This window comes from Loxodonta africana, chromosome 3 (assembly GCF_030014295.1).
Source record: "Loxodonta africana isolate mLoxAfr1 chromosome 3, mLoxAfr1.hap2, whole genome shotgun sequence".
Taxonomy (NCBI): domain Eukaryota; kingdom Metazoa; phylum Chordata; class Mammalia; order Proboscidea; family Elephantidae; genus Loxodonta; species Loxodonta africana.
Genome location: NC_087344.1, coordinates 141,240,186 through 141,264,491, shown reverse-complemented (window position 1 = coordinate 141,264,491; position 24,306 = coordinate 141,240,186). Strand labels below are relative to the sequence as shown.

The window sequence follows — 24,306 nt, the reverse complement described above, 5'->3', positions numbered from 1 at the left end:
ATTTCTTCACATTAGACACCTGGAAGTGTGTATTGATTCATATCCTTTTCATGTGAAGGTCAGCTCCAAGAGCCACAGAAATGCTGTGTTTGATGGATATGAACAAATGCATTAGTGTCTTTTTTTGGTCTGAATGTTACTAAGTTTTTTTAGGAACCACATAAAAACCATGGAGGATTTTTGGTCCAAGGATATGTGTGACTACAGAATGTTTTTAAAAAATTAAATACAAATTTAAGTAGTGATAGTGGTATGGTTCTTTTCTAAGACTGCGTAATTCTTATGATTTTAATTTTATTCTAAATATTGTTTGTCCTACTGTAGAATTAGTTTGCATTTGGTAATTGTTTGTTTTGATTTTACAGGTAATGTTATTTCTCATATGACTTTTAGTTTAATTGTACCTTAGAGATTATCTAATCAGCTCTGTCATTTAATGTATGAGGAAATTGAGGGATAGAGAAATCAGTTGATTTTTCCTAAGTTTAATAAAAAATAACATTACTAAAAGGATATCTTCAGTTATAGTACCCAGATTTCCTCTTAATGTTAAACTTTAAGACTTGGATAATTTTCAATCTTATGTTGTTAAAGTTGTCTTCTAAAATTTATAACATTGAGATCTTTGAGATAATAGATTATTTTCCCCTCTTTTGTTTTAAATACAAATGTAAGGTACATGGTAAAGGCAAAAAAAAAAAAAGCTTAAAATTCTTTGAATTTTTACATTTGTGCTAAATTTTAAAAAATTACTAAAAAAACTGCATACTCTTTAAAATGTAAGCAATTTTTAATGTAGCTTTATCATGAGATACTAATTTATAGCCATCATTTCTTTTAACAGGTTGAAGAAATATGGATACCATCACTAAACTAGGCACTATTTTTGCCAGCTTTGTCGTCTTTCAGCTTCTTTTCCATTTTGTAAGCTCTTGGTTTTCAGCAAAAATTTCTCCAGGTTTTAATAGTCTCAGCTGCGAAAAGAAGATTGAATGGAACTCAAGGTAAAGCATATAAAAATGTAACTGATTAAATAAAAGAAAAACTAGTTTTGTGACAAAGTAGCTATCTCAGATGTCTCAAAAGAGTATTTTACATTGACGATGTAACAAAATTCAAGGTCACATGTTATTATTTGACCTTAGGAGTAAAAGGAAAGAAGTAGATAGATGTCATATAAGACATTTAAAAAATTCTTAAATTGAAAGGTGTTAAGATGAAATTATTTAACTTTCTTGGGGAAGCATGGGAATGTTAGACACCAGCTGTCTGTTTAAAATTACTGTTTTGTCTTCTTTTCTGAAATATTTAAGATAACAAACACGTGTTCTTTGGAAGTGATAACAGAAGAAAACATTCCTTGGTGTTGTGAGTAGCCTGTACGTAGTACTGACTGGCTTAGGGCGGTTGAACTCTACACACCAGAGGACACAGGGCATGATCAGTGCATCGGTAGCTCTCTTTTAATATACTTTTCATTACAATTCAGAGCCCTCCAGAATGTATTCTTTCGTTATGTGATTCTAAAATAAACGTTGCTTTTTAGAATTTTTTAAATGAAAAAAAAAAAAGAAAAAAGAACAAGATATCTAAGGATGTAGAAATCTGCTGGAGTTTTTTGATAAATTGGTTATGCTTTTTTTTTTTCTTCTGCAACTCATTAATCTCTCACAAGTTTTTGAACACCAAATGACTCTGATGACTGCTTGACCACCTTCAAAGCATTTCATGTGCTCAGACATGGCTGCGCATTTGCAAACCTCAGTGCGTGGCAGCAGCTATGGGAATATTTTTTGTTGTTATTTAGTTGAAGTTAATGCAAACTGTAAAATGAATTCAGCAAGTCTTCAAAATTGCTGTAATTGTTTTTCCTTGGCTTTTCCTTTTAGAATTAAAGAACTTCTACCAAATGTCTAAGTATTTGAGAAGGATCATATTTGACCTGAAATCCCCTTTGTTTGATTCAAATTGTTTTGTAGGCATCCACTTCGTGTGTGTGTGTGTGTGTGTGTGTGTGTGTGTGGTAAAAGTATAGGTGAGGAAACATGGGCCTTTTCATCAGTCTTCACATGTACAGTTCAGTGACATTAAATATGTTCATCACGTTGTTCAAGCATCACGTCGTCATTCACCATTCCTGAATTTTTCATCACCCTTAAAAGACCCTCAGTGTCCCCTACGCATCATGTCTTCCTTTGCTGCACCATCCTACCTGCCTATGGTAACCACTAGGAAACTGTGATCTCTATATACTTGCTTGTTCTAGATATTTCATATAAGTGAGATCGTATAGTATTTCTCTCTTCTGTTACTGACTTGATCCACTCAGCATAATGTTTTCAGGGCTTATCCATGTCATAATATCAGGACTTCTTTCTCTTTATGGCTGAGTGATACCCCATTTGTGTACGCACCACATTTTGTTGATACATCCATCTGTTGATGAGCATTTAGCCTGTTCCCACCTTTCAGGCATCCACTTTTGTAACTCATAATGGGAATAAGACCGTAGTTGTTTTCTCGTGCACATTATACTGATTAGTCTGGTTCATATATGCCGCAGTTCTTCTTGCCCAGAAAGCAAGAGTCATTTCTCCACATAAGTTTGAAAAATGAGAGGTATGTTTTTTTGTCATAAGAATAGCACACATTGTATTGTTGACATGTACTGCACTGAAGGTACTAACCATTATTTATTTTACACTCTGTTTGACGTACATAAATGGAATACTGGAAAATAGAAGGAAGAGTGGGAACGAGGGCATGCGGTTTCTGCTACTAATTTAAGCCCTCCATTTCTTTTTCACTGTGGTTAAGCATAGGCTAAAGGGTTTTCAATCTTGTTGTTAGGTGCCGTTAAGTCAGTTCTGACTCATAGCGAGCCTATATACAACAGAAGGAGACACTGCCTGGTTCTTTGCCATCCTCATAATCATTGTTATGCTTGAGCCCGTTGTTGCAAGTACTGTGTCAATCCATCTCATTGAGGGTCTTCCTCTTTTTTGCTGACCTTCTAATTTATTAAGCATCATATCCTTCTCCAAGGACTTATCCCTCCTGACAACATGTCCAAAGTATGTGAGACCAAGTCTCGCCACCCTCGCTTCTAAGGAGCATTCTTGCAAGACAGATTTATTCATTCTTTTGGCAGTTCATGGTATATTCAGTATTCTTCGCCAACACGGTAATTCAAAGGTGTCAACTCTTTTTCAGTCCTTTTTACTTGTTGTCCAGCATTCCCATGGGTAAGTGCAGGTCGAAGAAATAGGAAGGGTGTAGAGAGATAGATGCAAATATGAAAATGAAACAAAACAGTGAAATTGAAAAATGCTTTTATCATTTATTCTCATCACTGCCATTCTATGCTGCAGGGAATTACCATTTGGGAAAGTGAGTTGCCATTTGAAAAAGGAGCCCCGGATTATGTGAAATTCATTTAGCTATTCAAATGGTGTGTTCTGTCTGTCTCTGCCTTTCTCATAGTTTAGAGTTACTCCTGGCTTCCTACTCCAACTGTGAGGTGGAGAATGCAAAAAGGGGAAAAAAAATGGCATTTGTGTGTTGAAACTCAGCCTCCAGTCTTGAAACAGATGCATCAGTACAACACATATAGTTCTTCCCAGTAATCAGGAAAAAGTCTCTGACCAAGGGGTGGTCTAAGCCATCTAACAGAAAAAAGATAGGAGGAAAAACCTCACCAGAAACTGTACGCTTGAGGGCTAACACTTTAATTATAAATGAGAAGTTGTTGTGTTTAGCTGTTGCTTTTTTGAAACCTTAGATTCATGTAGATTATATATAAAAATGTAGTCTTAAATTTTCTTAGTTATTTTTATCCAGTTGCTGTCACATAGCTTAGAAAGTTCCATTGTGTTGAAATGCTCCTAATTTTAAATCTCCCGCTCCAAAATTTAAGTCTTCTGTTTATTTGAGCTATATCATTTCTGTTGGTAATGCTCAGACTATTTGTGCATGATTGAATGAGTAACTTTACATACTTGTTCTAAAAATGGTCACAAATTATTTCCTAGAAAACCAGTGTCTTTTTGTAAGCACAAACATTTCTTTTTAATCTTCTTTGAAAAAAATTGAAATAATTTATCTTGGGCAGCGTTTTGCTATTTCTTTTGTAGACACTAATGAATTTATATTTTACTTTGTCAGGAATCTAATCCTAAAGAATAAGATAGGAAATTTTTACTAAAAGAGAAATGTTAAAGTATAGACTTTTAATACAGAATAGTATGTAAGCACAGGGTATCTGCTTCTCCTATTATAATGGGAGCTGTATGGTCCATGTTACATTCAACTGTCCCCTAATGAGTTATAGGAGCCGCAGTGGTGCAATGGTTAAGAGCTTGGCTGCTAACCACAAGGTCAGCAGTTTGAATCTACCAGCCGTTCCTCGGAAACCCTGCAGGGCAGTACTACTCTGTCCTATAGGACCACTATGACTTGGACAACAGGTTTTTGGTTTTAATGAATCATATGCTGTTTCCATCACCTGAGGGCTTGTAATCCGTCCCATTTACCATATAACATCTCAACAGGAAAGAGCATTTGAGGCCTGAATATCAGGAACAAAGAGATTTCTTCTGAAAGGAAACTTTTGGACTTAAGGTTATTGAACACTAAAACTGGTTAGTAAAAGAAGCTATACTTTTGTTTACATCTTATACAATTTTTGAAAAGCAACAGAAAGCTGGCTATAGGATCACTTAGATGGAGTGTTTCATTTAATCATCAAGGAGTTTACATTTTTTTCTTGCTGTACCAAATGTAACATAGGTGTGCTTGGCATGAAAATTCCAGACCTGCAGGTCAGATAAATTGGCCTAATTATTCACACTTCAGAATGATCCTTTGGTATTGCATAGAATCAGTGCCTTTAAATTAGTGAGATTTTTTTGAGACTTTAAAATAACATTTGATTTAGTATGATTACACTCATCTATTTAAGAACATATCATCCAGTAGATCAAGTATTATTGGTTTTTCATGTTACAGTGAGATTTTCTAATATCAAGCTTTATTTTTGGTTGATACATTTCACTTATTTTGAAATATTTGGGGTCATACTGTAGAGAGATATTTATTACGAACCCGTAATTTCTGGAGATAAAGCTTTGGTATTCATTTCATCTTTTATTCTAACAAAGAGAAAAGAAACTTCATTACTTGTAAATCAAGATATGAGAAATCCTAAATTGTTGGATAAAAAACTTCCCTGTGTGGATAGCTACACAGCAACCTACATGTATGTCTTGAAGTGGCACATCGTAGAGTTTGGATATCATTTGAGTCGTTAAGTTAATAATTAGCAGGATATGTTCATAGAAACTGGTGTTTTTATTTAAACCTTATTCCTTCTATAAGAGAGAACTGGACCTGGATCTTGTGAACATTTTGCTTTCACTTGAGTGTTTCTTTTAAAAACGGATTCTCTGTACGTGGGCCTCAATTTCTCTATTTATATGTGCTCTTATAATACTTTTAAAGAAGGACTAATAATAGCTGCCCTAGCTTTCTCAGGCTTTGTTACAAAAATCAAGTGAGATAATGCATGTGGACGTACCTTTAAAACAGAAATCTCCCAGGTAATACATCTTCATTTCATGATCCATCTGAATTGTTTTAACTATACAAAAAAAAAAAAAAAAAAAAGAAAACACCAAACCATTTGCTGTCAAGTAGATTCCGACTTACAGCGACCCTACAGGACATGGTAGAACTGTCCCATAGGGTTTCCAGGAGCAGCTGGTGGATTTCCACTTCTGAACTGCTGACGTTTTGGTTAGCAGTTGATCTCTTAACCACTGTGCCACCCAGACTCTGCTTTAAGGATAAGGAAATGGTTAAGGCCAGTACATTTGGAAGCATTCCCAACTGATTGCCTAAACAGCAGGCAACTCAGCCTGCAGTGATGCTGTTGGAGATGGAGCTGGGAGCAGGGTGCTGGGTAGTGGGCTTACCAGTTGTCGTCTCTCTGCACAAAACTCCATCAACCGCTTTATCACATATGCTTCTGCTTTAGAGCTCCTCACCAAGAAGTGATTCCTCAGTTTTCTAGCAGGGACTGCAGTTACAGGCATTCTTTTTGTCGTTAATTCCAAAGTAAAGTGTGGCCCTTGGATTTCTAAATGGCAATTTTATATTATACTCTCAGATGTATTCCACTACGATATTTAAATACTTCTAGATACAGCTTCTTAAGAATGCAAAATGTCTTGCCAGAATGGGTTGAAGTTTAGTCCAAAGAATCTAAAATCTTTATGTATTTGTTTCATTTCAGGGTGGTATCGACATGCCATTCTTTAGTGGTTGGAATTTTTAGCCTGTATAATTGCTTTTTTGATGAGGCAGCTATAGCTGATCCGCTTTGGTAAGCTGTTTATTTCTAAGATAGTCGATTTGATTTCTGTTTTTATATTTATTATTATTTATGTTTTTATTGTGCTTTAAGTGAAATATATTTATTATTAATAAGAACATTTCTTACTTTAAAACATAAAGCATAGAGATGGTGTATGTTTTATGAAAGCGCGTGTGTTCAAGATGTATTTCAGCAAAGTGCCTTAAAATGGTTTATTTTAGATTTGAGTACATACAGTGAGGGCCATTTTGACTTAGTATGGCAATTGGTGTAAAAAATAGGGAGCATATGGTGATAATATAAACATTTTTACTGTTAGTGAATAAAACCAAGTTATTTTAAATACTGTTTTGAGTAAAAATGAGTTATTACTGAGATAAGTTAGTCAGCTTGGTAACAGCTATTTAAGACTTAGTCTTCAAATTTGTAATTTTTAGCCATCAAATTGATATCAAAGAGATGAAAAATGAGACTTATTGATGACTAAGTGAGAAGAATTTAGTACCACATAAGAAGATTTGAGGCACTAATATAACTGTTCAAAAATAATAGAATGATCTGTAAGATGGTTCCTTTTGAAAAGTTTAAACTCATTTCAGTGGCAGCAGTTTTACAAAATGTACTTCCTAGTGCTAAATGAAAGTTTTATTTCAGCTTAGTTTGAGAGATGAGCTGTGTTTTTAGGAAGCGCTGCATTGGTACATGGTAGATACGGGCTCTCGGGCATTTTGACCAGGCATTTTGACCACTGCTGTTTGCAAGGATGTTGTGTTTTATTCATCAGTATGGAATTATTTCCATCAGTATTATAGCAATATTGATGAATTTTCACTGGGAAATTATTTTTCAGAGTGAATCAATTTAGTGAATTTAATTCCTTGACCAGGTTTCTATACAGTCTTCCTCAACGATTTCTAGCTTTTTTTTTTTTTTTCAGTTTTATTTTACTTAGATAATTTTCAGGAAAACTAATTCCTTTGGAAAGTAAATTTTACAGCAAAGACTTGACTCATTGATTGGTTTTTTTCTTAACAAACTTCTAATTTTTTTTTATATTTTTGCATTTTTATGCTGTAATGTATTCCAGTTCAATTTTCATTTGCTGTATTTTTCAGATCCACATTTGTAAAAAAGACATAATTTGGGCTTTATCTTTCCATTTGTAGTTCCAGCTATTGACAGTTTTATTTTGTCATTAACGATACCTACTGTCTCAGTCATCTAGTCCTGCCATAACAGTAATACCACAAGTGGATGGTTTTAACAAAGAGAAGTTTATTTTCTCACAGTCTAGTAGGCTAGAAGTCCAAATTCAGGGTATCAACTCCAGGGGAAGGCTTTCTCTCTCTGTGGTCCTTCTCATCAATCTTCCCCCAGACTAGGAGCTTCTTTGCGCAGGGACCCTGGGTCCAAAGGACACACTTTGCTTCTGGCACTGCTTTGTTGGTGGTATGAGGTTCCCAACTCTCTGCTTGCTTCCCTTTCCTTTTATCTCTTGTAAGATAAAAGGTGGTGCAGGCCACACCCCAGGGAAACTCCCTTTACATTGGATCAGGGAGGTGACCTGAGTAAGGATGTTATAACCCCACTCTAATCCTCTCTAATATAAAATCACAGTCACAAAATGGAGGACAACCATACAATACTGGGAATCATGGCCCAGCCAAATTGTTGCACACAGTTTTTGGGTGACATAATTCAATCCGTGACACCTACTTTTTTTTTCTATTGAGATTTAAATATTTCACCAGTAGTTCACATTATAAATCAGATAAAGGGCTGATAAAGAGCATTAGTAGAGCAAAAGTGTAGGATATTGATATGTGTAGGGGTTGAAACAACAGGGTTAAACTGTCCTACTCTGATCATTTCCTAATTGTATGAGAATAGGCAAATCCCTCTAGTCCTTGGTAAAATAATGATGATAATACCATATTGCTTCAAAATCAGAGGCTGGACCAGATGATTTCTCGAGGTATTTGTATCACTGATTCAGAATCCATCTGCATTGCCATTGAGTCGATTCTGACTCATAGTGACCCTATAGGGCAGAGTAGAACTGCCCTATAGGGTATCTAAGGAATGACTGGTAGATTCCAACTGCTGAGCTTTTGGTTAGCAGCCAAGTTCTGAACCAGTGTTTTACCAGGGCTCCCTGATTCAGACTAGAATCAAAAAAATCTACGTCTGCAATCCCATTTGAATTCTCTTGTAAAAAAAATCATTTGTGAACACATTTATAAAACGTTAACTTTTGGCTAAATTATATTAGTAAAACTTTTACCTAATAATGTGAGAATTATGGTTATGAAGTTAGAAGTATTATCATAGAACAGTATTATGTGTATTGTAAGGCTTAGAATGGGATCCAGAATTCCTATTGAGACGTTCCTTAGGTGACTTAATACACTGGAGTGTTAACTGTAGAGGGCACTTAGATATCCTCCAAAGCCCACCATAAATTCCACTGGGGGTATGGATGATGCCTTCCAAATTCTGGGGGAAAAAACCAAAAAAACAAAACCCTTACTTTACCCCCCTTACCTGGAGTTTCTGAGAATGGTTCTTAAAACTTGAGTTTAGTTTAAAATGCATTGGGGACTTTTACCTACCCTCAGGAGGTCTGTGGTCTTCTACTTCGGGGACCTCAGTATGGACCAGCTTAGGTACTTTAGAGGATTTGAGCCTAGTCTGAATTCCAAGAGTTGATGATTTATTCTCAAGCAAATTTTGGAGACTGGCTTGGGCCTAGAGTAAACTTCAGGGAAATTATGGACTACAGAAGATCTCTTGATTAAAAAGAGTCATCTTGGACAGGAAGGCTGCAAGATTTCTTCAGGGGCTGTGGGTTGACATTATCCTGGGAAAAGCATATGCCTGCTAGTCTAGTACTACAGGATCATTTCAGTTCTGCTAAATCTCATTGTGTGTTTTACAATTTATATTTGAAAATGGCCACTTAAGATTTCAGAAACTATAGTAAGTGTTTTTATTATATTTAAATCTCAATAGCAAAAAAAAGTTGGCATCATTTATAACCCATGTGCTAAAAAAAAGAAAAAAGAAATTTTTTTTTTTTTAATACTTATAGGGGTGATTCAGTGCTCGCGAATGTGAATATTGCTGTTACTTCAGGCTACCTCATTTCTGGTATGTGCTATGTGCTTTACTATCTACCTTTTTGTTTTAAATACATGTGGAATTGTGCAAAGAATACATAGTGTGCAACCAAACCAAACTGAACCCATTGCCATCAAGCTGATTCCAACTCGTAACGACCCTGTAGGGCAGCATAGAACTGCCCCATAAAGTTTCCAAGGAGCTGCTGGTGGTTTCAAACTGCTGACCTTTTGGTTAGCAGCTGAGCTCTTAAACACTGCACCATCAGGGCTCTGCATAATGTATGCTATTGGTTTATTTATTTAAGGAAGAAGCTTTGAGAATTCATACACACGCATGAAAAAAAGTTGGCTTTTTTAACTTCATCTGATCTCAGATGAAGATCACAGCTGCAGAGTGAAGCCCCAGACAAGAGAGGCCCAGACATTTTTTACTAGTGATGGGCTCTTTGTAGGTCGCTGGGTGGCGTAAACAGTTTGCTTTTGGCTGCTAACCAAAAGGTTGGCAGTTTGAGCCCACTCAGTGGCACCATGGAAGATAGACCTGGCAATCTGCCAAGAAACCCCTATGGAGCTCAGTTCTACTCTATAACACACGGGGTTGCCATGAGTGGGAATCAAAGAGTCTGGATTTTGTTTTGTTTTTTCTGTTTGTATCCTAAGGTGGAATTAACTGTGAAGCTAAAGATGTTTAAGCTTCAAGGTCCCTCACTTGCAAGGACCCTTGAATTGTGCTCCTATGCTCAATGTTTTGTTGTGTTGTGTTAAAATTTGCAAAAGTAAGCTGTTTTATCCACGATCAGTTAAAATCCAGACTTTTTCTACTCCACATTCACCTCTCGTATTTCCCCTCATGTCAGATGGAGCTGGAGTGACCACGGTCATTTGTATTGTTAGGTAAAGGGCAAGTTGGGAACATGTCATTTTAACTGCAGAAGACATTGGGACCATCTCTTAAAACAAGGGTGAGATAACAGATTCCTGATTTGGACATTTATATAGGAACTTTATTTTGTAATTTTCAAATTTATTAAGAAATTGAGAGAAAATCAAATAAAAATAATGGAATATGAAACAAAAATGATAAACAATAAAATCAATAAACATTTTTCTGAAACTGAGAAGTGAATTGTAACCAAAAGAATTACATCATACCAAAATGCAGTAATTCATTAAGAGTAGAAATAATTAGTAGGTTAAAAGAAGAGTGAATCACATGAGTACATTAGAAAAAGATTTTCTGGTTTGACACAAAATGCTGTCTTTGTCCAGGATAACAGAAAATTCGTGATACGCCACACACACAGGTTAATGAATGGTGTCAATTCCAAAAGGAGTTACTACCCAGGAAATTTTGTATGAAAGAAACTTGATAAAGGTTTTCTCAAATAAGATAACCCAAAAAATTTATAAACAGGAGCAATGAAGCTGAACGAAACTTACCTAAACTATCAGAAAATTTTAAAACCTGAATGAAAAGTGAATTATTTTTATTCTCTCTACAGAAAATGTTATAAAATCATTGTTATATAAATTGATGACCAAAGAGTATGCAGCCAAAATACGTAGCCGGGGTGGAGGGGTGGGGGGAACCCAGTGCCGTTGAGTTGATTCTGACTCATAGTGACCCTATAGGACAAAGTAGAACTGTCCCATAGGGCTTCCAAAGAGTATCTGGTGGATTTGACCTGACAGCCTTTTGGGTGTTTCGTTAAAGGAAATTATTTCCTAAGTCGTGATAATTCGATTCAGGACTTTTTAAAGAAAAATTGATGTCATGACCTCGTGGTGGTCTTGCCATTTTAAATTAATATTTAATTTGTTCTCTGTTCATTTTCTGTATTTTTCGTTGAATTTGTGTTATAAATCAGTTGGTCATTTTCTACCACCATCTATTCTCTGTCTGAATTAATGTAATGATGAAAATCAGTAATTTAAGCTTTTTTAAAAAAAATTATTTGATGACATTTTCATTTTATTTAACACTGGAGTCAAGTTATCCATTTATTCATTCAACAATTATGTTGTGTGCCTATACACCAGACGCGGTAGGTCCCTAGGAATCACAAGTGATTTGTGCTTGGCTACGAACTGAAAGGTTGACGGTTCGAACCCACCCAGCAGTGCTGTAGAAGAAAGGTCAGCTTATCTGCTTCTTCAGAGATTTCAGTCAAGAAAACCCTTGGAGCTTGGTTCTACTATGTAACACACTGGGTCACCATGAGTCGGAATTGACTCAATGGCAACAGGCTTTTGGTTTGGTGCTAGATTCCACGAGCATAAAGATGCCTACAGCTTGGCTCTTATCCTGAAGGAACCACAGGATAATGGGTGTTACTTTTGTTGTTAGATATGTACTGTCAATTCCATGCACAATGGGATGGGATCATTGTGATCCATAGAGTTTTCATTGGCTGCTTTTTTGGAATTAAGTCATCAGGCCTTTCTTCCTAGTCTTTCTAAGTCTGGAAGCTCTGCTGAAATCTGTTCACCATCATAGCAACACTCAAGCCTCCACTGACAGGTGGTAGCTGAGATGAGGTGCACTGGCTGGTCATTGAACATGGGTCACCTGAATGGAAGGCAAGAATTCCACCACTGAACCACCAACGCCCTCCACCCCATAGTGGGTGAGACAGTTCTATCAAAGCAGAGACTTTACAAAAAAATGGGTTGTTGGACTAGGTGAGGTATGAACAAACTGCTGTGGGCTCAGAGTAGACAGTGATGAGGTGCCAGAGGGAAGAGGTAAATATATTTGCGTAACAATGCAGCTTTCTTCCTATGTAATATCTTACTAATTTTTCCTTCTTACAGATTTGTGGCTTCTCATTTTCTACTGGAGAGCGATTGGTGACAAACTTTTTGTAATTCACCATTTTACAGTGCTGTATGCATACCAATTTGTACTGGTGAGTGCCGTTTTGCAATAGCCTAACAAGCAGACAAGATGGGGTAGAGTGACTGCAGGGGGATCTTAAGTCTAAACATACATTTCTTAATTTATAAAGACCAACTCCAAACGCATTCAGGGATCACCATCTTGTTTATTAAACAAAATAGTATATTTATTTGTATTGCTGTGACTGTTTGGATTTATGAATTTTGAGGGAGACAAATGACCTCAATATTTTGAATTTTTACCTAAAACTTGCAGGATTATGTAGATCTAGACATTTGTCTTTCTAGATGCATTCATGATTTAGCACCCTGGGGAAGGTATAGATTCCTGTATAACCATCTAAGTTATTTATTTTCTGCTTAATGACATGTTTATTAGTTAAGTAGGCTGGAACAATGGGGTGTCTTGCTCAGAGACTTCATCAGAATTCCAGAACTGAGCTTAAAGAGGATTCTCGCAGTAAATCTCAGGCAGTGAAGCATATTAAATTCTGTACCTAAAATTATTTTTCTACGTATACATTTTTAAATTAGCAATTTTATGTCCCTCGCATGTTTGTTTGGTGTCCTGATAATCAATTATTTTTCAACCCAGATAGACCACCAAGCTGAAATTACATACTTGGAAGTAATACATATATGTAAACTAGAATTTTATGTAATAGATATAGCATAAAAGTCCATGTTTTAATACTTAAATGTAATTTCGAGACTTGTTTTTTCTTCGTTTAGTATTACCAAGATCCTTTATATTAGTGGATATTTGTGACTGAGGATTTTAAAAAAAATTCATACAAATGTGTATTAGTATTTTTCTATTTTTCTTTACGTTCACGCCCACAATGATAGTGACTAAGAAACCACCTTGGCATGATTTCTGCCAGAATCAGCTGTATCAAAGCATCTCTCCATATCACCCATTGGAAGTCACAAATTTAAATAATGCAAATGTTTTAAATAGTGTATAGGTTTTAATGTATAAAATAAGTACTTCTTTACCCCAAAAGGTATCTGTAATCACTTTATTTTTCTGAAGAAATAGGCCGTTTGTACTAGCATTTCCTACTGTTTATTCCTTCATCTTTTTTTTATAAGTCATAATAGGTAATAGATAATTAAAGATACAACTTCTTTGTTTGAAATTCTAATGATGATAATAAAATAAAAACCATTCTTTCAGGAATCGTAATAAAATGTTTTCTGATCCCATGGCAAGTTTAAGATTTTTACTACTTTCCTAAATGTTATAACCATTAATATATTACCATTTTAAGATGCATCAAAAGACTTCTTCCTTTTACAGGTCTTAGGTATTTGGTATGTAGGCACTTTGTTTCTTAGGTACTTTTTCTAAAAAAGGATGCAAACTGATTAACAAAATACAGATTCACTGTGGAAGGAATGTTTATGAGTACAACGGTGAGTTCAGTATTAGGCTGTAATTTAGAAATATGTTCTCTGAACGTGAGCCACACATAATCAACATGTTATGAAAAGAGTATAAGCTGGTGAAAGGTAACAGATTACTTACACACATTTTTAAATGTGAAAATTATGAATTGCTGTTCTCTTCTGGCCACTGAAACCACAGGCTTAGTAAATGTCTGGCTATGCATGGACAGGCAAGTTGAATGTTTAATTATGTGGGATAAAAACTTTTTTTCTCTTTGGACTTTTATACTTTTTTTTAAAACCAATAAAATACATACTGGATTTTTAAAAAAAGAAATTAACTGTTGCCTTAGCTAATGAAATTGATAAGTAAAGGAAATCAACTGCAATTTTTTGTTTTTAAAGATGGTTGTTGGTTCTTTGATGCCTTCCTGGGTTTTATTGTTTTAGTATGAAATAAATTTATCTAAAGCAAATCTATTCGCAGAGAACCAAAATAGAAAAAAAATTAATGAAATGATGAATGTTTCCATGCAAAGAAATTCTGTTATATCTATTTTCAGACCCTACGTTTACTGGATTTTTCATGCACTGAATCCCTGGGTCACTGTGTGCATTTTGTTGTTCTAAGTAAGCTAAGAAAATAACTGTGCAAAGCATGATGAAATCCTTGTCACGTATATAATGAGAACTTGGAAAGGACTTTGACTTGATACTTATTCAAATTATTGTTTAGGCTATTTGTGATAAGCTTTTTTCATAAATAGCACTGGGTTTTTCATAAAAGAAGATTTTGTAATTGGTATTCAATAAAATTTCAAGTGAAGAGTAGAAGCAAATTACCTATAGCTTTTAAAGGTATGCCCTGTTAAAGAACTAGTGGAAAGTAAGATGCTTTGATTTAGAGTATTACAGGTTATAGACAGGTCATGTAATGTTTTGGTCACTGTTTTGGTATTGATCACCGTTTCGGTACCTCTCTCTACTGGAGTTTTAAAATTCTCTGGTGGAGTAATTTAAAGCTTAAGGAATCATCTTCTTTCTGTATAAAGCAAACCAAACCTGTTGCTATCAAGTCGGTTCTGACTCATGGCAACCCCATGTGTTATATACAGAATAGGCTGCTCACCAAAAGGTCGGCAGTTTAAATCCACTAGGTGCTCTTGGAAACCCTATGGGGCAGTTCTACTCTGTCCTATAGGGTCGCTGTGAGTCAGAATCTACTCCATGGCAATGGGTTTTGGTTTTAATCTTTACAGAAACAGATCACCAGGCCTTTCTTCCATGGCACCTCTGAGTGGGTTTGAACTGGCAACCTTCAGGTTAGTAGTCAAGTGCAAACCGCTTGCACTACCCAGAGACCTTCTGTCTGTATTGTTATTGTTGTTAGGTGCTATTAAGTTGGTTCCAACTCATAGTGACCCTATGTACAACAGAAAAAACAATGCTTCTATGGAGCATTCTGGCTGTACTTCTTCCAAGACAGATTTGTTTGTTCTTCTGGCAGTCCAGGGTCTATTCAGTATTCTTCATCATAATTCAAATGCATCAATTCTTCTTTGATCTTCCGTATTCATTGTCCAGCTTTCGCATGCCTATGAAACGATTGAAAATACAATGGCTTGGGTCAGGTGTACTTCAGTCCTTAAGGTGCCTTTTCACACTTTAAAGAGGTCTTTTGCAGCAGATATGCCCAATGTAATATGACGTTTGATTTCTTGACTGCTATGTGTATAAACCAAAAAAACAAAACAAACCATGGAGTCAATTCTGACTCATAGCGACCTTATATGACAGAGTAGAACTGCTGTATAGGGCCTCCAAGTAGTGCCTGGTGAATTCAGACTGCTGACGTTTTGGTTAGCAGCCAAGCTCTTAACCACTGTGTCACCAGAACTCTGCAATCTGTATAAAAAAATAGACAGGTTAAAATCCTGCAGCTTTTTTCTGATGTTCAGCTTTCACCCCTTTTTGGGCAGGATACTAATTATCAAGAAAACCAAACAGGCTAATCTCTTATTATCCTGAAAATAAATACATTTATGCTTTAATGTCCTATTTTTAAGGATAAGCCACCATCCTTTGTATTGTCGTAGGGGAAAAAACATCACAAAGTTTAGTACAGCAAAAAGAAAGTTTGTTCAGCATATATTCAAAAAGACAAAAGTGGGAAGCGGACAAGAATCCTGCCACAGCCAGGTCTGCCTGAGTCCAAGGAAATTACAGAATAAGCAAGAGTGGGAAAACGGACAAGCATGCTGCCACAGCCACGTCTGCCTGAGTCTGAGGAACATTACAGAGCCTTCAGTATATATTAACATTACAGGATGGGTTAAAACCATTGAAAGCTTCACCTTTTCACGGATTGACTAGAAACTGTAATCCTACATTTCGAATTGTCTTTTTTTAACGATCATTGGTACAGGTTTCAGTAATGACAGTCAAGAGGGTCTTCATTGGTCCAACAAATTGCTATTCTCTGAATGTTAATGGAAAAGGGTAAGAGTGGAAAGTCTTTTGTGTTCTGGCTTATGCGAAAGGTTCCCTAGAAGATATTTTCCAAGATTATTCTATCTGTTGTTTTTATCTCAGGACCCAGTTTATGTGTCCTTGTGAGTCTTTGTGAGCCCTTGTGAGCCCAGCTCCAGCGGGGTCACATCCTCTGTGCTAAAGGACAGGGAATAATGACTCCAATATTATTTCCTAAATCAGTATACATTTGATGATTCTCTGGTAGGCTTACTTTTTGTGTTTATTCTGAATCACCTCCTCTCCCCAAGCAAACCATGGCTTGAGAAAAGTAACAATAAATTTCAAAAGCTATTATGAGTCGGAATCGACTTGATGGCACTGGGTTTTGGGATTAGGGTAAACGTGAAAAAATCAGCAAGTATGCATATGCTCACAGCACTTCTGTATTATTACACTACCCTGGGATCTAATCATTAAATGATTTCAATACGAATAAAATTTGGCTTCAGGCAGCTCTTGGTGCATTTATTTAAGAGTTCTTGGTTGGGTGTAATGCCTTGAAGGTGAGAATTTCTGCCTCTTGTTTAGAGCTTTATCTCAGTAAAATACGTGTTAAATGGTGTTGAACAATGAAGGATTTGTTATATCAGATACAATAAATTTGTAATTTACATCAGGAGACAAGAATTATAAAAATATCGGTCTTATGTCTAGTCTGAAGAAAAATTTCCCCAACATTGCCGTGGAATAAATGCTATGACTCACTAACATTTTGCCATTAATAGTGTTAAAAAAGAAAAACTTGTTTTCAAAGGATTTTAGTAGTATTGACTATTTTTAATTACACCTAAATACTGCATTTCCTCCTTTCCTCCAATTAGGGTAGCCTGAAAGGAAAATTTTAGGCGACTATAGTAACCGTGATAACAGCATTTCAAAAGATAATAAAATTTCAAAAATTAATATTTTCTTGACTAGGTAAGTGCTAAAAGTAGCAACCTAATACAGTTTACTAAAGCAAGATTCAGTATTAAGGCCTGGGTGATTTATATTTCCCACTAAATTTACGTACAATAAAAGACGTTTAATATTGAAAGTAAAATATTTTTAAAACTTGAATAATCTATTAGTCTTTTTCCTACTAAAATAAAAAGATTTTCAGCTTTTTTCACACAATGAGCAATAGACTGGCAGAAGTAAGTCTTAGGAATTGCTTTATTAGTATTTCTGTAACATACAAATCTTAATGAAAGCAAAATTATACAGTTAGCTAATAACTCTTGCTACTAATTGAGAGACTAGCCATGGTAAAAATGTTAAGTAGTCACGTTTCAAAATATATATATGTGCATACAGATATATGTGTAAATCATATATGTAAAATACACATAGACATGTAGTTTTTTGTTTTTTCTGTTTGTTTTGGAATGTGTTTTAATATTAACTTCTTAATATTGCACATCTGATGTCACCGTTCCCCATATTTCATGAAGATAACACAGCTCCTGTAAGGCCTTCCTCATTTTTAGTTTAGGAGGAGCTGAAGTCTAGCTCTGCCTTCCTTGTTCTGTGGTGCCCCCTTCATCCTCTTCTGTGTGCACAGAGCACCCTCTCAGGTTTGTATGCGGGAATTACCTTAGCAGAGCTGTCCCCCTCTCTTTCTCTAAGCTTGCTGGCTTTCTTAATTCATTTTTTTTCTTTCAATACCAGGAAGGAAAACAAGCGGATAGGTTGGACTTGGTGTGTGATGATTAAAATAGACGTCAGCTGAGAGAATTGTTATGGCCACCCTAGTTAATATTTTTATTCTCAGTGTAGATTTTTTAAGAAGCAAGCTTATTAAATGATGGAAGCCCTGGTGGCATAGTGGTTAAGTGCTATGGCTGCTAACCAAAAGGTCAGCAGTTCGAATCTACCGGGCAGTCCCTGGAAACTCTACGGGGCAGTTCTGCTCTGTCCTATGGGGTTGCTGTCAGTTGGAGTCGACTCGATGGCAGTGGGTTTGGTTTGGGGTTTATCAAATGACTGAAACAAAGTCGAGAAAAGGAACTAATAATCCATATGCTGTATGATGTATTACATTTTTACCAAAGCTTCAGACTGAAATAATAAGCTGAAACAAATAAATAGAACTTGCTAGTGATAAATGTTAAGTTTTGCATTTAGGTTTAACAGTAGTGTGAGAAGGGGAAAATGACCTGGAGGTGGTACATGACCACAACTTCAGTTGTCGACCTTGTGTTTGGCAGCCGACCTCTTAACTACTGTGCCATCAGGGCTCCAATAGCATGTCACATCTGCTAAACAAAGAAAGCTATTACAAATTTAGACTGTACAGGGGAAGCACAAAATGCAATTAAAACAAAGTTATAGTTCGCCTGGAGCCCTGGTTAAGAGCTCTGCTGCTAACCAAAATGTTGGCAGTTTGAATCCAGCGGTCGCTCCCTGGAAACCCTATGAGGCAGTTCTACTCTGTTCTGTAGGGTCACCATGAGTCAGAATTGACTCGGTGGCAACAGGATAGTTTGCCTGGTCAGACCACGCTCAAGATCATCATCATCTGAGATTCTTAAACCGGTGTGTGTTTAGGGGAGAGCTTCCAGATAACTGCAGAGGGGAGATTAGGTTAGCTAGCTATTGTTCTATGACGGGTAATAGAAAGACCCAGAAATGCCATCCTAGAAAGGACAAGAAGCTAGGGACATGATGACTTTGAACTGTGCTTGGAAATGTGAAAGCCCTAGTAAGGAAAAGAGGGAGTAGCTTTATTCTGGATTATTTCAGGCCTAGTTGAGGATGGTGAAGAGAGGTAGAGGGACTTCTGTTTCACACAAGAAAGACATCCCCAATGATTAAAGGATTATAATGAGGTTAATGGCCTGTCTTTTAAATGTACTGTTCTACCAGAACATATTTTCAATCAAATAGATGTAATAGGGTAGAAACTTTGGGTGGAGCTTGCACTAAAAAATATTTATTTTTTATTTACTTTAGGTGAAGGTTTATAGAGCAAACTAAGTTTCCCATTAAACAGTTAATACACATGTTGTTTTTTGTTACACTGGTTGCCAACCCTACAACATGTTAACATTGTCCCCTTCTCGACCTTGGGTTCCCCATTCCTTGCCCCTGGGCTGGTGTGCCCATTTACTCTTGTTTTGTTTTATGGGCCTGTCCAGTCTTTGGCTGAAGGATGAACCTCAGGAGTGACTTCATTACTGAGCTATAAGGGTGTCCGGGGGCCAGTACGAAATAATCTTTAAAGTTCCATTCTTCTTCTGTGATTCAACAATTTTGTTGAAATTTTTTGATTTAGGTCTAATACTGAAGGACTAGACAATGTGCAAGTAAGAGTAAGCTATGTCATCAGGTTTTTAAGTAACCCTGGGAGGAATGCATGCAAGCAGCTGACTGCCAATCCATTCACTGCCTTGGGGGAAGGGGAGAAGAAAAGGTGGCTAGTGACCCAGTTTAATCTACTTGTCAACAAGACATTTAGGTAAGTGTTGTTAGCTGCTGTTCAGTCGGCCTGCCACTCATGGCAACCTCATACACAGCAGGATGAAACAGTTCTGTGCCATCCCCATAATCTGTTGCAGATTAGACCATTGTGACCCATAGGGTGTTCACTGGCTGATTTTCAAAGATAGATCTCCACACCTCTCTTCCTAGTATATCATAGTCTGAAAGCGTCATTGAAACATATCCAGAATTACAGCAACTTGCAAGCCTCCACTGACAGATGATTGGTGGCTACTCGTGACGTACATTGGCAGAAAATTGAACCTGATCTTCCACATAAACCAACCTGTTGCCATAAAGTCGATTCTGACTCATAGCGACTCTGTAAGATAGAGAACTGCCCCACTGGATTTCCAAGGCTGTAAATCTTTACGAAAGCAGACTGCTACATTTTTCTCTTGCAAGGTGGCTGTTGGGTTTGAACTGCGGGCCTTCTGATGAGCAGCCAAGTGCTTAACTGTGATGCCAGCTCAACTACCACTGAACCACCAATGCCTCCTGGGTAAATACTGATAGTTGTTAAGAGGAAGATACCTCAACTCTGAAATGCTCTTAGCAGGATGACCCTGGCCAAGGATTACTTATGATGAAGAAGACTCAGGTTCTATGAAGCGTGGCTCCTTGGAGAATGTCATGTAGGCTGTACCACTTTCTGCGGGTGTAAAATGGAGATGTTTTATCATTTAAAGTCTCCTTACTGTATGAGGAACTTTATGACCCTCACATAGTTGAGCATGATCTATTTTGGGCCAGAGCTGCCTCCTCAATGCAGGAAGGGACCTGGGTTGCTGACTGCCAGTGATGTCCCAGACCTCCTTCTGCTTTACCTGCATTTTTTGAAGGGTGTATGTTTGTAACATTTAGTAAAGCTTGATTCTAGATAAGTTCACTGTTTCAGATGAGTGTGATTTGACAACCCCATCCTGTGTGTTAGCTCAAACCTTGTCTTGTAATTTAATATCCAAAAACTTTGAATGGTTTAAGTTAAGCAAACAGTTATGGATTTTGTTACCCAAACTCATTTTTAGTTTGATGGGTACTTTGAAAGCCTTTCCCATAGTAATGTGCTAAGGCTCTGAATCAGTCTACAGAAGCCCAAATAACCTATAAAAAGGACCTCATTATTGCTACTGTAGAACACAGTCATATTTTTATACAAGGTTCCAATTTGGGATGCCCAGAGTTTATCTTCTAATATGCCCTGGGGCACAGAGGTTAAATGCTTGGCTCCTAACCCAAAGATTAGTGGTTTGAACTCACCCAGTGGCTATGTGGGCAAAAAACCTGACAATCTGCTTTCATAAAATTACAACCTAGAAAACCCTATGGGACAATTCTGCTCTGTCACATGGGGTTGCTGTGAATGGAAATTGACTTGATGGCACCCAACAACAACAGTGGTGGAAAGGGTGCCATCCCACTCCAAGGCATTGGTGGTAGCACAGTATTTAGTACAGTACTAGCAATAGTAGGTACATAATAATTTTACTTGTCTTTGCTCCTACTTCCCAAACCTCTGGTCCTAGCCCCTGTCAGCAGTTAGAAACTTATCTTTCCCATGGTAAGAAAATCCAGATTTTCGTAATCACTGGATAAAAGAATTTTCTGGATAAAAGAATTTTCTTATAAGCTCTGGAAGGGATCAGACAAATGCTGTTTTGTTTGCCCTCACAGAGTCATGCAGAGACCATGGCAAGTGTGAATTTTACTAGAGGCAAACAGAGCTCCTTAAAGGTAGATGATAAAAGTGGAAACACCATATTGATGAGAAGTCAGTTGTGAGGTTTGTCATAATTTACTAACAGTAAAGTATCAAAGCTTGAAATCTATTTAAAGATATTAGAAGAAATTTAATCCTATCCTTTTCATAGTATATATCTTACTTGTATTCCAGTAGGTATACTTGAGTAGAATGGAAGGGGAAACGGTAACAAGAAGGAGTTATACATAACCTGAAGCTAATCTAATGGCTACTCACGCCTCTAGAAATATGCCCCACAAGTGAGTGCTAGCTGTTATGGGTGTGGGATTAAGAAGGTTGAGAGTCATTGGAGCACAAGACCAGAAAATATAGAAGTAAGACTAACCGGTTTCCATCGAGTTGGTTCCATCTCATGGCCACCCCATGGGCTCCGTAAAGTTTACAATCGTTGGCTTTTTTGAAGTAGATCACAAGTACTTTCTTCTGAGGTACCCCTGGGTAGAGATGAACCTCCAGCCTTTCACTTAGCAGCAGAGTATGTTACCATTTCACCCCTCAGGGACTCCAGAAGCAATTCTGCACCGCAGTGTGGCTTACAGTAGTTTTCAACTAAAAGTGTGGGGAGCAGGGGATAAAGATATAATAAACTGATGTTTTCAGTTAGTGAGCTAAGATTTAAATATAGGAAAATATTAAAAAATGCAAACAATGTATACCAAATGATGAATCAGTAATGTTATAGTAATTTAGGGAATGGAAAGATCACTGTGTTAATTTCTATTAATCTTTTATTTTTTTTTTCTGAATATAGGTATTTTTAAAAAATTGAGTTTGTCGAGATAGTACAAAATATAAAGTTCTCTGTACAGATTTTCCAGAAATAACTACCAATAATACTTGACGTGTATTTTTACAGTTTATATAAAAATATAAAATTTTTTAAAATATTTTTATATAGTGATTATATTTTCCTATGTCTATTTATGCCTTTTTGTATTATCTAAAAGAGCTTTTTTGGGAGCCCTGGTAGTGCAGTGGTTAAGAGATTGGCTGCTAACCAAAAGGTCAGCAGTTCGAACCCACCAGCCACTCCTTGGTTACCTACGGGGCTGTTCTACTCTGACCTGTTGGGTTGCTATGAGTCAGAATCAACTTGATGACAATGGGTTTTTTTTTTTTTTTGCCTAAGAGAACTTTTGTGATAGATGAGACTTAAACTCTGCCTCATCTTCCTCCCACCCGCCCCCCTAAAAAAAAAATACATGCTTAGAATGGCAGAAAAAAGTAGAAAAGGGTTCCTAGGTCAGAAAACTCTATGAGGAAAGGCACTGAGGAGACTATGTCAGGTCTTCATGGGTGAGATTAAGGACAAAGTTTCATCAGGGCATGGAATTTGCGTAGGGGCTGTTGCTGTAAATTTGGATGAGTAAGATCGAATCACCTGTCTTGGTCATCTAGGGCCGCTGTAACAGAAATACCACACATGGCTGGCTTAAACAAAGAGAAGTTTATTCTCTCATAGCCTAGTAGACTACAGGCCCAAATTCAGGATATCAGCTCCAGGGGAAGGCTTTCTCTGTCAGCTTTGGAGGAAGGTCCTTGTCATCAATCTTCCCCTGATCGAGGAGCTTCTCAGTGCTTGGACTCTGGGTCTAAAGGACATACTATTCTCCTGGCTCTTGTTTCTTGGTAGTATGAGGTCCCCATGTCTCTCTGCTCACTTCTCTCTTTTATGTCTGAGAAGAGATTGGCTCAAGACACAATCCAATTTTGTAGATTGACTTCTGCCTCATTAACATAACTGTTGCTAATCCCATCTCATCCACATCACAGAGATAGGATTTACAACACGTAGGAAAATCACATCAGATGACAAAATGGTGGACAATCACACAATACTGGGAATCATGGCCCAGCCAGGTCGACAGATAATCTGGGGGGACACAATTCAATCCATGATACTGCCTTATGGAATAAAAGCTCTGACTCATCAGCCTTGGATTTTTTGTTTTACTGAGTAGTTGTAGGACCTTTAGCCAGAAAACAACCTGATACAATTGGCATTTTAGAAAGGTAAATCTGATGATGTTATGCAGGTGAGAGATGATGAAGAATTCAATTTTGGTGGTGATGGTAGTGATTATATTAATGAGGAAGAAAGAAATCTAAAAGCCATTTTGCAGTCAGTGGAGCATGGTAGTTAATTGGACTTCAGGGAACAAAGAGAAAGAAGAAGCCAGAATGACCCAGAGCACTAGAGGAATGTGATACTATGGAAGGAAATGGGAGAACCAGTTTGAGATGAAGAAAACTTTTAGATGTGATGAGGTCTGTGGTGATACATGAGTACACCAAGGCAAAGTGACCCACATGCCATCGGAAATAAAGGTTTGTCTAGAGGAGGGGTGGTATAGCCAGGGTCAAAGACCAGAAGAAGGATGATCTGAAAGAGGCAAAGGAGAACTCCAGAAAGGTAGAGAACCACAAAAGTATATATTTGGACAACAGTGATTGTTTATTAAAATGGAAGATTACGACCCTTTACAACAATATTGTAAATTAAAACGCTATGGAAATAAGAAATAGAGGATATTTTTAAAATTAATTAGATAATCCATTTTCATTTGAGAATTAGAAAATATTGACAAACAAAAAGAAAATATAACCAACCCAGAGGTGTTTTTTTTGTATTCTTTACTTAGTTACCATTTACATTTAAGTGTATATCTTGTTTCCTTTTTTTTCTATATATGTTTGTGTGTGTGAGTCAAATAATATTCTGCATGTGAGTGTATAATATGTATTACAAAAACAGGATAAAGATA

General features: G+C 36.8%; 1 protein-coding gene across 1 annotated transcript in view; it reads left to right on the top strand.

The window, feature by feature from the left end:
- Window positions 1-787: 787 nt before the first annotated feature.
- Window positions 788-24,306, top strand: part of LOC100677389 (TLC domain-containing protein 4-like) — a 45,258-nt gene continuing 21,739 nt past the window's right edge. Inside the window, exons 1-4 of the mRNA XM_003418445.3 lie at window positions 788-1,004; window positions 6,293-6,382; window positions 9,465-9,523; window positions 12,310-12,404. Of these exons, the coding sequence (XP_003418493.1) occupies window positions 856-1,004; window positions 6,293-6,382; window positions 9,465-9,523; window positions 12,310-12,404 (393 nt within the window). The 5' untranslated portion in view covers window positions 788-855. The remainder of the gene's footprint in view (window positions 1,005-6,292; window positions 6,383-9,464; window positions 9,524-12,309; window positions 12,405-24,306) is intronic.